The following is a 14141-nucleotide window of genomic DNA, read 5'->3' on the forward strand; positions in this document are numbered from 1 at the left end:
CGTTGTATCCTGGGAAACAGATGACCCACAATAATCTTGAAGCACATTCGAAGGTGGGACGAATCTATTTTAAGAAAACTGTTTGAAAGGACTCGACAGTCGACGACTTGGCACTCATCAGTCGGCAGTCAACACTTAGCAATCGGAAGTCCATAGTCAACACTTGGCAATCAACACTCGTCAGTCAATAGTAAGCACTCGTCAATCAATAGTCAGCACTCGACACTCGGCAGTCGATAGTAGACACTCGGCACTCGACAGTTAGCAGTCGGCAATCGGCAATTGGGTATCCAAAACATCCTAGTTTTTTAGCTAGCTCAACTATCCCAAACAGCTCTTCCTTCCCTACTTAGCAACTTAAGATTATCAGCTCAGATCAACTCAACAGATAAGTCTAAATTTAGTTTTATAAATTCATAATCTTTCCCCTTTTCTCCAACTACAAGATTGTCTAACACAAACAAATCGAGCATGTTCACAGGCTTTTATCTTTTCAAATCGGCTCAAAAAATATTTGAATCATATCCAAAATTATCAAATTCGAGCCCAACTCGAACATGTTAAATAATTTTTTTGAATCGAATTCGAACTTATAATATTTTATTTGATTATTTATGAGCCACTCATAAATCGAACTCTAATTATTTTTATGTAATTTTAATTTAAATAGACTCAAATTAAGGTTTGAATGATTGGAATCAAACTAAAATTTAAATCATTTTGAACTATAATTTGATTACGCTCATATCAAAATTCAAACAATTTGAACTAAACTTGAGTATTTTGAACTATAATTTGATTACGCTCGAATCAAAATTCGAACAAAACTTGAGTTTGAATATTATTTCGAATCAAACTTGAGCTAAAATTAATAGTATTTTTGAACTTCAAATCAAATTCAAATATCTCTTATATTTTTTCAACTCGGACTCAAATATCAATATTTTTTATATTATTCGACTCAATTCATTTGTACCCCTAATTAAAATAAGTATATTAGACCAAGCCTCAGTTTGATTAGCTTATTTCCGTGTTGTGTTCTGTTGGACATATATTTGAAGGATTAAAACTAAGAATATTCATCATATTTCTGTGTGATGTATTTGGATAACAATGCTTTAATGCATTTGGAGCAAACCAACAATCTTATTCAGATGAATGTATAACTAGCAAATCGGAGAAACAAGAATCTAGTTTCTGCAGACCCATATCCGATATCGATTCCCCCACATAGTTCAAGGGGATCGGAAATTGCTCCATCTATGCCTATCTTCGTCAGTACAAGAATTCCTTTAGGCTTTCGATACGACGAGCAAACAGGAAAGAAATCGTATGTTTCTTCATCACTCTTGAAAGTCATCCTTGTCATTAGCAGGAATAGGCCTGTTCCTCCAGAAAACAGCAAGAGCACTCCCACCGAGCTGTTAAGTTAAAAGATGAAGCATGAAGGTTTAAGTGGCATTGCTTCGTATTCGAAAAAACCGATAACAAGTACAGTTAATATGGAGCTTAATCTTATTCTACTACTGAACCTCAACCAGCTATTATTTTTGTAAGAATTTAATCGAGAAGAAATTCTTGCAATCTCTAGCCATGATGTTTCGACTGCCTAAGTGGATCTCTGTAGATTATCAGTCAGTTTCCTGTAAATAATATAGTTTGTGTTTCTTTCTTGGCCTGTCTCCTAGCTAATACTCGATACTTCAAACATAAAACAAATGCTCGGAACAAAAGTAAGAGGCATCAGTTTGAAGTCTTACCGCCATGCAGACAACGCTCACAGCTGAAGGAACAGAGACGAGGGGATTTGTGAAATGTTTTTGAGCAAGCAAAAATCCAAGAGCAGAACTCTGGATAAAGAATTAAAGATTGGGTAGTACACAGTCAAGCATAATATTTCACATAAAAAAATTAATATAAAAGTTTTGAAAAAATGCAGCATAGCTGTATTTTGTTTTCAGTATTTCTAATCAAGCAAGACATTAGCTCAGCATTTTTTTTTCCCCGATCATAGTGAAGAAAAACTATAACTGACCTTGATTGCTAGTTTGCTATCTACTGATAAAATGCAGTAGTTAAGAGACCGTCTCATGCCGAGAAAGTAGAGTTAATCCAATCAGAATTGAATTACATGGTCAAATATCGTATTGCTGTCACACATTTGCACTAGATTTTGAGAAGGTAAAGATAGGAATGGTTTTTCATCGTCACGGAAGACTATGCAAACCTAAAGCTACTAGTGGTCTTGGTGTAAGAAATTCAATCTTAGATATTGCAACTCGCTTACACACGGACTGTGGCTTCGATAAAGGACATGTTATTATGGTTCAGGTGGTCTTCTATGAAGTTCCTAAAAGCTGATTCTACATGGACTATAAAAACCCCATGGTGCTAATCGTGGAATCTGAAATGCATCCTTAACAGAAACATTGCTGTAAATTGCATGCAAATGGAAACATTTGTTTTAAGATGAAATCAGCAAAAATGGTGATTGGGTGATTATGAAGTGCGACATAGTTATGCACTCATCCATGGTTGCTGATATTAGCATTCATCAGCATCTTTCCTGTGGGAGTCGTAGTTGACAGTTGCATGGTAGAAGACAATGCAAAATGGAGAATGCTCTCTAAAAATCTGCATACAGAGTCGCACAGTATACTAAATTAAATCGAACAAAAGAGATGCTATAAGTTAGTTGGTTCAAAGGAAATCCCTAATCCCTGAGGTACGCATTCATCATCTGAATGCTCATTAATTATTCTGAAACTGTAACTATGAATAGACTGAGGAAACGAGGAATGCAGGTAGAAACTACTTATTGCAACAGAACGAAGAGTGGAGATATGGAAGGAGTACAATATGTTGCATATTTGGAGGGAATTACGACGAGGCAGTTATTCACAATTTGTTATTGAATGCTTTCCAAGTCTCATACAAATGTGTTCTATAATTGCTGCAGCAAAAGGTAAACCTTTATTAAGTTGAAAACAGATACGTTTACTAGTTCCACAAATGTACATACTATACTCACTCTACTCAAAATTAAACTTCTTTTCATGTATAGAATGCATAACATCAAGTTTAACTTCTCTACAAAAAGAAAAAATCTCATGAGATTGTATTGCAACTGTTACTAAAAAAAAGATTAATTAACAGGAGATTATTACTGCATGTAGGATTGTGCATAACCTCAAATTAATTATTTTATTTTGTTTTGAATGATACTTGTGCAAATCATACTTCTGACAATGTTTTGAATGTTACCCTCCACATTAGCACAAAGTCACCAACTTCCAGTGAAACAACACCCGTGTGAAGGTGATGAAAGAATGAGAAAACTATTGAAGGATCATCATTTGTACCAGTTTATAATGTAACATTCGTATTTTGATGGATTTTTGGAAATCACCAAAGAGTAAGTTTTTTTTTTTCAATAAGAAAAAAGGAAGAACGAAGAATCTTTGGTCTAGGTCAGTTTTAATTTGACTGTAGTCAAAACAGAAATCCACAAGATTTGCTGTAATTAATTTAAAATGCTTCATAGTTCAGATTTGCAGCAGGATTTTCTACAGGATCTTATAGATACAGATCATATTGTGCCTCAACTGTGCCCATTAACTCTTTAAATTCAGTCAGTAAGTATTACCTGCATGCCGCATTCTATTGAAATGGTACGAGAAGTGGATTCCCCAAATGTTGAAAGTCTAGACAACCAATAGCCAAGGGCAAACGCTGCTACATGAAGGAGAGCTACAGGAATAATAAGTTGTGCTCCCTGAGATTTCAAGACTTCTGCAACTTGCCCGATCTTGCAAAGAAAAAAATTAAAAACCGATCAATCTTAAAAAAAAATAAAGATGCTAAAAGACACGATCACTCAACCAACACCATCACTTAAACAATAGGATTTGTTCCATGCACAGTGACATTCTTCAAATTGGCACACTTAGACTTAACACAAGCATATTCATCAGAAAAAAGACAAAATAGCTACAAGAATATGTAGCAATAATATTGAAAATAGATAATTGACACAAAGCAAGAATCACATATTTATGTGGAAAATCCTAGATGGGTAAAAAATCACAAGCAAAGGAAAAGAATTCACAATACCAAAATTGGTACAAGAGGAGATAACATGATGCTAATTACATACATAAGTGTGTGAAAATAAAAATAAAGGTAAAACAAATCTCATAATTAAAGTAGCACTAAATAGACTGCAAAATTTGCAAGTCAAGGCCAACAAAATTTGGGTCATAAACTCAACAATATGCTAAGTTCATAGTCAGGCATACTTACAGGGCTTGCGCACAACAATGTAGTAAGGATAACACCAATCAATGGGGTGAGTGTGGATATTCTCTTGGTAAACTTAGGGAAATACTCATTTGCCAATACTGCCAAAGTCAATTCAATAAGTCAATATGAGATCCTAATGTATGTAAAAACTTAATAGATACTATACCAGAAGGAGCCATTACATTGTCTATCCAGAACTAATGCCTGCACTATTCTTAGGAATATTACTATATAAAACAGAAAGGACCCATTATCGAATGAACTACCAGATGTGAGCAGAAAACATTCCAGCAATTGTTTTCCAGGGCTTTCAATAGTCTGATTCATCTATATCCTTTCAACTATATCTTTGTTTCAAAGAAAGAAAAGGTGGTCATTGGAATAGGCAAAAATACCTTCATCATAATTTAACATGGTTTAAAATATAATGCCGCACCGGATGGCATGATCAAAACAAAGTGTTCCAGTAAATTATTGGCATTCGAAATTGATTGGCACCAATAATATTTCCCATGTTGCTCATGCCAATAAATATCATACTATACCAACACTTGTCAAGTTTTAACATGCGTCAAGATGAAATCTATTAATTAAAATTCAAAATCAATTAATTATCTAATTGGCATATTCTTATTATTAAACGTAAACAAGTTAAGGAAAAGATTATAAATGTATAATTTAAATGAATTCATGTTAACACATATTGAAGCATAAAATACGTAAATTCATTTTTGGTTCCACTAATAATCCAAAAAAGTTCTAAATAGAAGAAACTTAAATAAGTGAGCCTCGTGTGATTCATCTCCACATGCTTTTACACATATGACATACTAAAATATGTCGAGCATTAGTCTGATGCAATATAATAACATTTTTAATTCAATGGACTATCTACTTGTATTATTAGGAATTAAATAAATTGATCTCAACACACTTTGAGAAGGGTACACATTTAGAATTGTATGTTCATAACAGCTCAACAATGAAAATAAGTGTGTGCTTGCAATATTTCTCAAAAGAAAATTTACCGCCAACAATGGTGGGGACCAAAACAACCTGAAAAGTACTGATGGCCAATCCCTAGAGACAAATAAGAATTCAGTGATTATCATTGTATCATTTGCTTGATTATCATTGGATTTACTAAGAAACAAATATCCTTACAGCTGCATCAACTGGGACAAGCTGACCGGCGAGAAGCTTAGTGAGAAGAGGTGTCATTACTATAGCCCCAATTGTTGAACAACTGAAAGAATCCAAGATCAGCATCTGATCACTATAATGTATTGCTTCTAGCAAGTTTAGTGCAGACAGATAAACATAAAGGTATCAATATATATATATTTAATCTTGGATAAATTTCACCACATAACAGGCATACCAACCAAACAGATTGGAGATGCCCTATAACATAATAGATATGTGACTCAATCTCTCTTGAACTATTGAAATTATCCAGAGGGAATAAACACTAAATTATCAGGGGGGTGATCCATCATTCATAGTTTAGAATCGTCCTCTATGTGATGCTTATTGGGCCCTATAAGCTGACAATGGCAAGAGAATGTTACAACAGTGCATAGCTGCCTGAATGATATATCGGTGACCAGTTGTCATGTGTCCACATAAACATAGCATAAATGAATTTCATCCGATGTACAGTAAATTATTAGTCATTTCTACTTGGGATGGAAATTAATTCTTCCTAAGTACTAAAGAACCTGCAGCCATAATCTCACATAAGCATATATACATATGTGTCAATGATAAAGGGCACACTACAAAAACTTGTTCGAATGATTGGATTGTTATCTTATATTTCCTCAGCTAGCAAAAACTTGTATAAATTAACCAGGTTCTCCTAATAACATACAAACAAGCCTCTTAAATCATATGAAAATGGAATACTTCACTTCACAGGATCCGTAAGGATTCCCAGGCTCCGATTATTTCTGCAGATGACAACCTTGTGTTTATGTCCAGATATTGTTACATGGTGTAAAGAAACTTACGTCGTCATAAGAACTGAAAGTGCTACATTTCCTTTTGATATATAAGTTGCTACATTGGATGCTTGACCTCCAGGACAACATGATACCAGGATAAGACCAGTTGCGAGAGGAGCAGATAATTTCAAAGTCTGCAATGGAATGAAGAACAATAGTGAGCAAAAATAGCAAACATAAATAAGGCTCCAGAAAAGGACCTGATTGATGTTCATAAATAAAGTTGCAAAAAAAAAAACCCTAGGAAATTCAGTAATAGTAACATATATTTGTTTAGCATACAAGTCTGATCGTTTTGCTATGGATAAAGCTACAGACAACGTGCCCATACCATAGCAATTACGAAGCCAAGCAAAGGTTTGACTAAATATTGAGCAAGAAATCCTACACCCACCTGTAAATAAAAAATGCATGATTGTGAACATTAACAATTTGTATCTATAAGAACACTAACAAGATAGAGCATCTTAGCATCCTACTGTCCATGGATTTCTCATGCATCTCCTGAAATCTTCAAATGTGAGGGTCAACCCCATGGAAAGCATGAGGAACCCCAAGCCAAGAGTGAAAAGGTCTGTCTCTAACCAAGTAACCTAAAATGGTAAGTTAATATCAATTAATAATAAAATTCATTTATCATAAGTAATATAGGAAGCCAATTATCACAAGAAATTCAAATAGAATTGGAGAATCAAAATAAGGTACCATAGATGGTTTGTATATGCCAATGATTGTGCCTATTATAACCTGTCAAAGAAAAGAGTTCATTTCCCCAACCCCAATTCGTGCTTTGGTACTAAGTTAAAACCAAGCTCAGCAAAAACAGGAGATAGACACCGATTAACCACCAACAACGTACCCAAACAGGGAAAAGAGTAGTAAGAAGTTCGACAATCCTCTCATACTGGCTCATTTCAGCTGCTGGACTATTTGGAATCTCCCCTGAAACATTTAATTCAGCTTTGCACAAAACTTGTCTACTCCTGAAATTTAAGTTCCGTGATGAAAAGGTAAGCAAGTAAATATGTTAATCTGTGCTGCGAGACATTATTACAATAATAACAGAAGAAAAAAAAACTAAATTGCAAAAAACATGGAAACAAATCTCCATGAGTTCAAACAAAATAGATAAAGGAATAGAATAAGATAGCGCTTTTTTTCATTTAGTGATGTTTTATGTAACATTTAATGTTCAAACCTATTTGCCATCCCAGCTGATTGATAAGCAGGTGATTGTGAGCTTGCTCAACATGTAAATGAAAAGTCAACTTATAGCAACAAGAGCATAATTAACTGTCCTAAATTGAACAAAAGAGTAATCATAGTCTTGGAATGAGAACCATTAACCCACACAATTGTTTTCTAATGCATCGCAGAGGTAAGCTATCTCAAGTCAAACATTACAAAACAAAAAAAAAAAAGAGTGAGGTAAAAGGAGCAGTTTCTTTCGCCTTGCCTTCATTCAGTTTTATGCCTTGGGCCACGAGCTGTATCAAGTATATATTTTTGAGCTTCATTTACTATATACACAGTGGTAAAACATAAAACTGACATCCAGATTCTGCTCGTCAATATGCATAAAGAAAATCATGAAACTAGAAAATCCAATTCTAATTGGATTACTTTAAACACCTAGCGAGATGAGAAATTTGTATCCATTCTGCCGCAGAAATCCAAGAAATTTATTGCATTCCTCATTTGTGCTTCAGTCCTAGAGTTCGGTTTGCAAACTGAAAAAGGATATACCTCAAAACCGGGACGAGAGGCGATGATGCAGTTGAGCAAGGAAAGCTATCGTTCCTCCCACTCGACGACCCACTTCCCAAGACTACTTTTTCTCAGACAACCAATCAGAAAAAGAGCAGACAGTGAGCGCCATAGCAGGAAGCCGAGAAATCGCTAAAGGGGGCCTTTTTAGAGAGGTGCGCGTACCAAGAGGCGGAGGTCGGGACCTGCAGCCGGCGGAGTACGGCAAACGGGAGAAAGCCACGGAGAACACAGACGGAGATCTACGATCCCTGCGGAGGACCTTAGAAATGGATGCCACATAGGAGGAAGCCACCGCCATTTCCGCCGCAGCCGCCTTCGAAGTAGCAAAATGGAGCAGGAAACGAGGGCTTTGGGAGGGGAGAGGAAGCAACGCTGGGGAGGACGGCGCCAAATCTGCGGGTCTGGAGTTGACTAGTCAGGATTGGGATTGATCTCGAAGGCGGAGGAAGGTGGTGAGGGCGTGGATAACGAGAGGACGACACCATGACATGGCCGCTCCCGATTGTGGCAGCGCGAGGATCCGAGGGGCCACAGCGGACGAAGACGTTGGCGCCGAGCGATGCCGTGGCCAGCATTGCGTCGAGCACTTGGAGAGCAGGGGCGTTGTCCAGGACCGTTGGTTTGTAGTTAGTGTGGCTTGGCCTTTGGGGACTAATTGCGAACCTGTCAAGATTGGGTTCGAGTCTCGCACGTGACAAAGGAGTTAGTGACCCTTTAAGTCGGACCGACGGGAACTGAACCGTCATTTGACCCTTTAAATCGGACCGACCAGAGCTGAACCGTTCACAGAAACTACCATATTCATTATTATCTATTTCACTAAAAATCAACGTTTCAGATGTTTGGGTGAGTATAATCATATTGTACTATAATTAATATCTATTTCATATATTTAAGTTTCAAAATATATAAATCACATGGTGTATTTTTTTGAAATACCCTTTCTTTTTTCTCTCTAGATCTATCAATTACCGTTGAATTTAGAGAACTCTTACATAGGAGTTGTTCAATTGGATCGACACGTTCAAAATAAAATAAAAAAACTCAGAAATTTTATGAATAGCATGAGAAAGTGTTATTATTATCCATTTTATGTATTTAAATTTTAAAATATCTAACTCTCATAGGGTATTCATAAAATATCTCATCTCTTTCTATCTAGATTTAGAATCGTCAATTTGAATTGGATTCATAGGATTAGCTCATCCTATCAAATAATTTAAATAATTTTAGTTAAAATTTTATCAACTTATTTAAACATGAATCCAGACGAGCCAACCCATACGAGCTCAAATGAGCCGACTCGTGACGAGCTTAGGTTGATCATCAAGTTTAGAAAAAAATATTATCCTAAATTTAAAATTAAAATGAAAATATTGATAGGCTCGTGAGCGTGACTCATCTCATCCGTAACTCAAATTCAAAATTTTCAATAATTTTTTTATCTTTTGACGGATCGTTGGTTAATCTGTCTAACTCACAATTCATCTTGGGTTAGATTGGGATTTCTCAATCTATCAAGATAATAGATTAACCTGTTTGACAGCACTATTTAGATTCATCAATCAATTACATCCCAATAAATTTTATATGAAATTATATCTATAAAATTTTAGAATCATTTTAAATCAAAATCAATCTCAAAACCTCTTAAATAGATCTAAATTTATAACATAAATTGTAATTAATTCTGGTAAAACTCCTGTAAAATTTATAATAAGCTCATTATAAAGTTATAATAATCACATTTGCTAATCAAAATCAACAGGTTTCTAGATTCCTTGACTCTAAAAACGTCCATCATTGAATTTTGGACGAAATTGAATAATGGACTTATTGAATATTGAATTTTGAATGAGTAAAAAATTTTAAGATATGGCCTTAATTTTTAATTTTAGTTCGAAGTGATTTAGGTTACCAAAGTGGCGTTTGATTTAATGGGTTTGGAAATAAAATGAATTCATTTCTAAATGTTATTGATAAAAATGAAATTAAAATTTTAAAATGAAATCCAAAATTTAGATTGTGATGAAATTCATCTCCTTCTTTGGGTTTAATTTGATCGGAATGAGAATAAGAATTAAATTTTGGACGAAAATATCTTTAATATATTTGTTCAATTTTCCTTTCGTATCATTTTTTTTCTCCTTTTTTTTCTCCTTATTCTCTCATCATACTTTCTCTCTCCTCATCCTCTCTCTCTCGTCGTGCTCTTTCTCTCCCATCACACTCTCTTTTATCATTTTTTTTTTATCACACTCCTCATGAAATCAACTAATTAACTCCACTTATCCAGTTAATAATGGTATCTCCACATACTCACCAAATCAACCAATTTATCATCATCTATATATTAACACAAATTCTAAATATGTAATCATTTCATAACTCAACTCACCTAACTTGGATTTCTCCTCCATCAACTCACGGCTAGAGAGGGTCACTTCCGGAATAGGATGGCCGGAACTGTGATTCGCCGGTGAGTAGTGCTGGCCGAAACTCCAAGGACAAGCCAAACATTAAATCTTCACATCCCAATACATAGAATGGAAAAACCAATCACTGCTAGTCAATTTCGGGCATTCGCCTTACCTTGATCTAATACCAGCATACTCCTCTCCATCTCTGGCTCTTCTGGTGATGGTTGGACGACTCCAAGCAAGTGACTAGCTGCGCCTTGAAGACGAGAGAAGAAGCAAAGGGTGGTTGGACCCTTGAGACAACGCCCCCTTCTTACTCCTTGGCCGGCGGCAGCGTCGAGACGAATCGACAGCGTCGGCTGGAGGAAGATCTGTGCTACACAGCGAAATCGATTCAAGCTAGGGCACGGTGAGGATGATGGCGTCGGGCGTAGATGCAAGGCACGACATCGGGCAAACGCTGTTGGGTTCTTCGGGCCGCGAAAATCGCTTTTCGCGTCGCGGAAACCCCGAATCACCCAAAGTCGTAGATCCGTGCAAGGAAAACCGAACGGAAATTACGAGTACGAGTTTCAAAATTTTAGATCTACTCCTAGATCTATGTGTTGAGAATTTTACCCTTGAAGCGTGCCCTCGCAAATCCCGCTCGTCCAACGGTACGCCGGATCTCGAGAGTGTCAACGTAGACACTCCTCTAATGATATCCACACGAACAAGGAGTGTCTCTCACACTCAAAGGATGGAGAAGAGAGCCCCAAGTATGCTAGCACTTTCTAGAGCTCTCGAATGGGATTGGAAAGGAAGAAAAGAAGAAGATACAAAAGAAAATCTTATACACTCACTAGTAATATCCTTTCTTTGTGACCTTCACTCTTCCTTTGCTCTTGGAATTCACTCAACCACCTTCTCCACACCATGAAAGTCACGGCAACAGCAAGAGAAGAGAAGGAAGAATCAAGGAAGAAGATGAGACCATTACCACACATCAATACACACTAAATGAAAACCATTCACTCTTTAGTGTGGCCGGCCACACACATAACTCCCTCATTTAATGTGGCCGGCCACATTAAATGAAATGGGAAGTGTTGTAACCTCCATGAGGTGGCATGTGATGTGGCAAGGATGAGTCATCCTTATGATGTGGCAATACATCAAGTCAAACTTGATGTTTCAACTTCTACTTGGTCAAGCCAAACTTGACCAATTGTCTTCCTTGTTGAGTTAAATCCAACCTTTGATTCAAGTCAATTTCAATTTAATGAATCTCAATTCATTAATATAAATTGACTCAATGAATCAAATTTAAATTAGACTCATTCAACAATTGAATCTAATTGAGTCTAACTCAATAAGTCTAATTTGAATCCAATCTTTGGTGCATCATATGAACCTAATCCAATTGGTTCATCATATGAACCTAATCTCCATCCACTTGTTCTTTATGTGTGACCCAATAGGTTCTTGTAACGTTGGCAATGTTTCTAAACTCCTTTAGAAACATAAGCAATGAGCGGCATCTAGCAATACATCATTGCTACCCAAGTTACAAGAAATGTCGAGATCCAACATCACCTTGTGACTACTAATTGTGACTCCTCACAATATATGACAAGTGTCCTTCTATCCTAGACATCTAGATTGATCAATATGAGGCATAGACCGTGTCATCCTCTTATCAATCTAAATCTTGAAATCCAAGTAGACTCACTCAATCAAATGAGCTCAACATCTAATGTTGACTCATTTGGGCATGGTCATGCACTTAGTGGTCTCACTCTATCAAGAATAGCGATGTCGCTCCCATCATATGGGAGGGATAGATCTCATCTACATCACTCACATCCCTCTGCATAATTCGTTATATACCCAGTAATCGCCTTTATAGTCCACCCAGTTACGGGTGACGTTTGACGAAACCAAAGTACATAACTCCTTATGTAGGGATCCATGATGACTTCAGGTCTAAGGACTAATAGTCATACTAATAGCCACATGAGAAAGTATATGACACTCATATAACGATCCATGATACTTTCTCATGGCGGGTCATTCAGTATACATTCTTCAATGTATACCCATGTGTCAGCTTGATGTCTCTATATCCATGACTTGTGAGATCAAGTCATCGAACTGACCTACATGCTAGTCTTATTGCATTAACATTGTCCCTGAATGTTAATACTCGACTAGGAATGATTTAGAGGAGTGTTCCCTATATCATCTCACTATCGATTCAACTAATCGATTGATATAGGTATGAACCTTCTACTCAAGGACGCTATTATACTTAGTCTATTTGGCACTAATACAAATAAGTATAATAACCAAACAAATGCCTTTATTAATATACAAGAATATGATATACATGAGTCCATACAATCATCAAATGATTGGCTCTAGGGCTCTAACTAACAAACGCTAGGGCACGCGCGGCTGCAGTGGAGTCAGGATGTGTCCGTGCAGAGATGGCCGAGGAAGGAGGAAGAAACCAGCGGTGATAATGAAGACTAGGGCATGGCGGTCGGCTGCTCGCGTGGACGGACGGCGGCGGAGTAGCGACAGCAAGGGGAGATCGAAGGCAGTGGATCAATTGGCCGGCTCAGTCCTCACCGCGACAGCTAGGGCAGAGAAGTGGCATCCCCACACGCGCGAGAGAGAAGGTTGGCGCCGACAGTGAAGGGGAGAATTTGATCGCGGCGGCTCGGGAAGAAGAAAGGAAACCGGCAAGGAGCAGTTAGGGCTCGGTTTCGGCGGGGGAAGAAGAACGGCGCACGGAGGTAGGCTCGGGTGAGGGGAAACGACACAGTAGAGGTTCGGAGGGAAAAGAAATAAAGAAAAAGAAAACTAAATTAAAAGGAAAAATTAAACATTTCCTCACTTAAATAGGGAAGGCCCAAACAGGCTTTCCCGGACCCCTTTTTTTTTATCCCCGTAGACTTGTCCATACGAGCTCCGAAAAATTTCTAAAAATTTTGAAAAATTCCCTTATTATTATTCGCCATTTTCCGATATTTTACAAGAGTAGTACCACTCAACTTCATCGTCATGTCGGACTAAGTCCACCTGCAGGGTTTAACATGACAATCCTTATGAGCTCCTCTTGGGGACATTCTCAACCTAGATTACTAGGACACAATTTCCTTCTATAATCAACAACACACACTATAAGTGATATCATTTCTCAACTTATCGGGCTTATTGATTTATCGAACTAAATCTCACCCATTGATAAATTAAAGAAATAAATATCAAATATATGTGCTTGTTATTATATTAGGATTAAGAGCACACACTTCCATAATAACTGAGGTCTTTGTTCCTTTATAAAGTCAGTATAAAAAGAAACGACCTCTAATGATCCTACTCAATACACTCTAAGTGTAGTAGTGTAATTATATAGTTAAGATAAACTAATACCTAATTACACTACGACCTTCCAATGGTTTGTTCCTTTCCATCTTGGTCGTGAGGTACTGTTTATAATTTATAAGGTACTGATAACATGATCCTCTGTGTGTGACACCACACATCATGTTATCTACAATATAAATTAATTGAACAACTACATTTATCATAAATGTAGACATTTGACCAATGTGATTCTTATTTCTAGATAAATGTTTATATCAAAAGCTAGACT

The 14141-nt window shown here is 36.8% G+C and overlaps 1 protein-coding gene across 2 annotated transcripts; it reads right to left on the minus strand.

Annotated features, from left to right (window-relative positions):
* Positions 1 to 1054: 1054 nt before the first annotated feature.
* Positions 1055 to 8631, minus strand: LOC122001783 (probable sodium/metabolite cotransporter BASS2, chloroplastic). 2 transcript variants are annotated; one of them, XM_042556704.1, is made up of 13 exons: positions 8241 to 8625; positions 8055 to 8139; positions 7168 to 7291; positions 7014 to 7055; positions 6788 to 6901; positions 6640 to 6702; positions 6315 to 6442; positions 5467 to 5548; positions 5331 to 5382; positions 4303 to 4400; positions 3647 to 3808; positions 1761 to 1850; positions 1055 to 1421 (listed from the first exon to the last, which is right to left on the minus strand). In XM_042556704.1, exons 1-13 carry the CDS (start codon positions 8374 to 8376, stop codon positions 1344 to 1346), a joined length of 1254 nt encoding a protein of 417 aa, XP_042412638.1. In that variant the 5' UTR covers positions 8377 to 8625; the 3' UTR covers positions 1055 to 1343. The 2 variants fall into 2 exon arrangements, with proteins under 2 accessions (XP_042412638.1, XP_042412639.1); XM_042556705.1 differs by lacking the exons at positions 6640 to 6702; positions 6788 to 6901; positions 7014 to 7055 and having other exon boundaries at positions 8241 to 8631.
* Between the last annotated feature and the right edge of the window lie 5510 nt (positions 8632 to 14141).

This window comes from Zingiber officinale, chromosome 7A (genome assembly GCF_018446385.1).
Source record: "Zingiber officinale cultivar Zhangliang chromosome 7A, Zo_v1.1, whole genome shotgun sequence".
NCBI classification, from domain to species: domain Eukaryota; kingdom Viridiplantae; phylum Streptophyta; class Magnoliopsida; order Zingiberales; family Zingiberaceae; genus Zingiber; species Zingiber officinale.

What these genes read in the sequence shown, in the direction of transcription:
- LOC122001783 (XM_042556704.1), bottom strand. Translation starts at nt 8,376, where the DNA reads ATGGCGGTGGCTTCCTCCTATGTGGCATCCATTTCTAAGGTCCTCCGC. An exon ending in GTCCCGACCTCCGCCTCTTG is followed by an intron (nt 8,140 to 8,240) that starts GTACGCGCACCT and finishes TCTGAGAAAAAG; the next exon opens with TAGTCTTGGGAAGTGGGTCG. An exon ending in CCTCTCGTCCCGGTTTTGAG is followed by an intron (nt 7,292 to 8,054) that starts GTATATCCTTTT and finishes CTTAAATTTCAG; the next exon opens with GAGTAGACAAGTTTTGTGCA.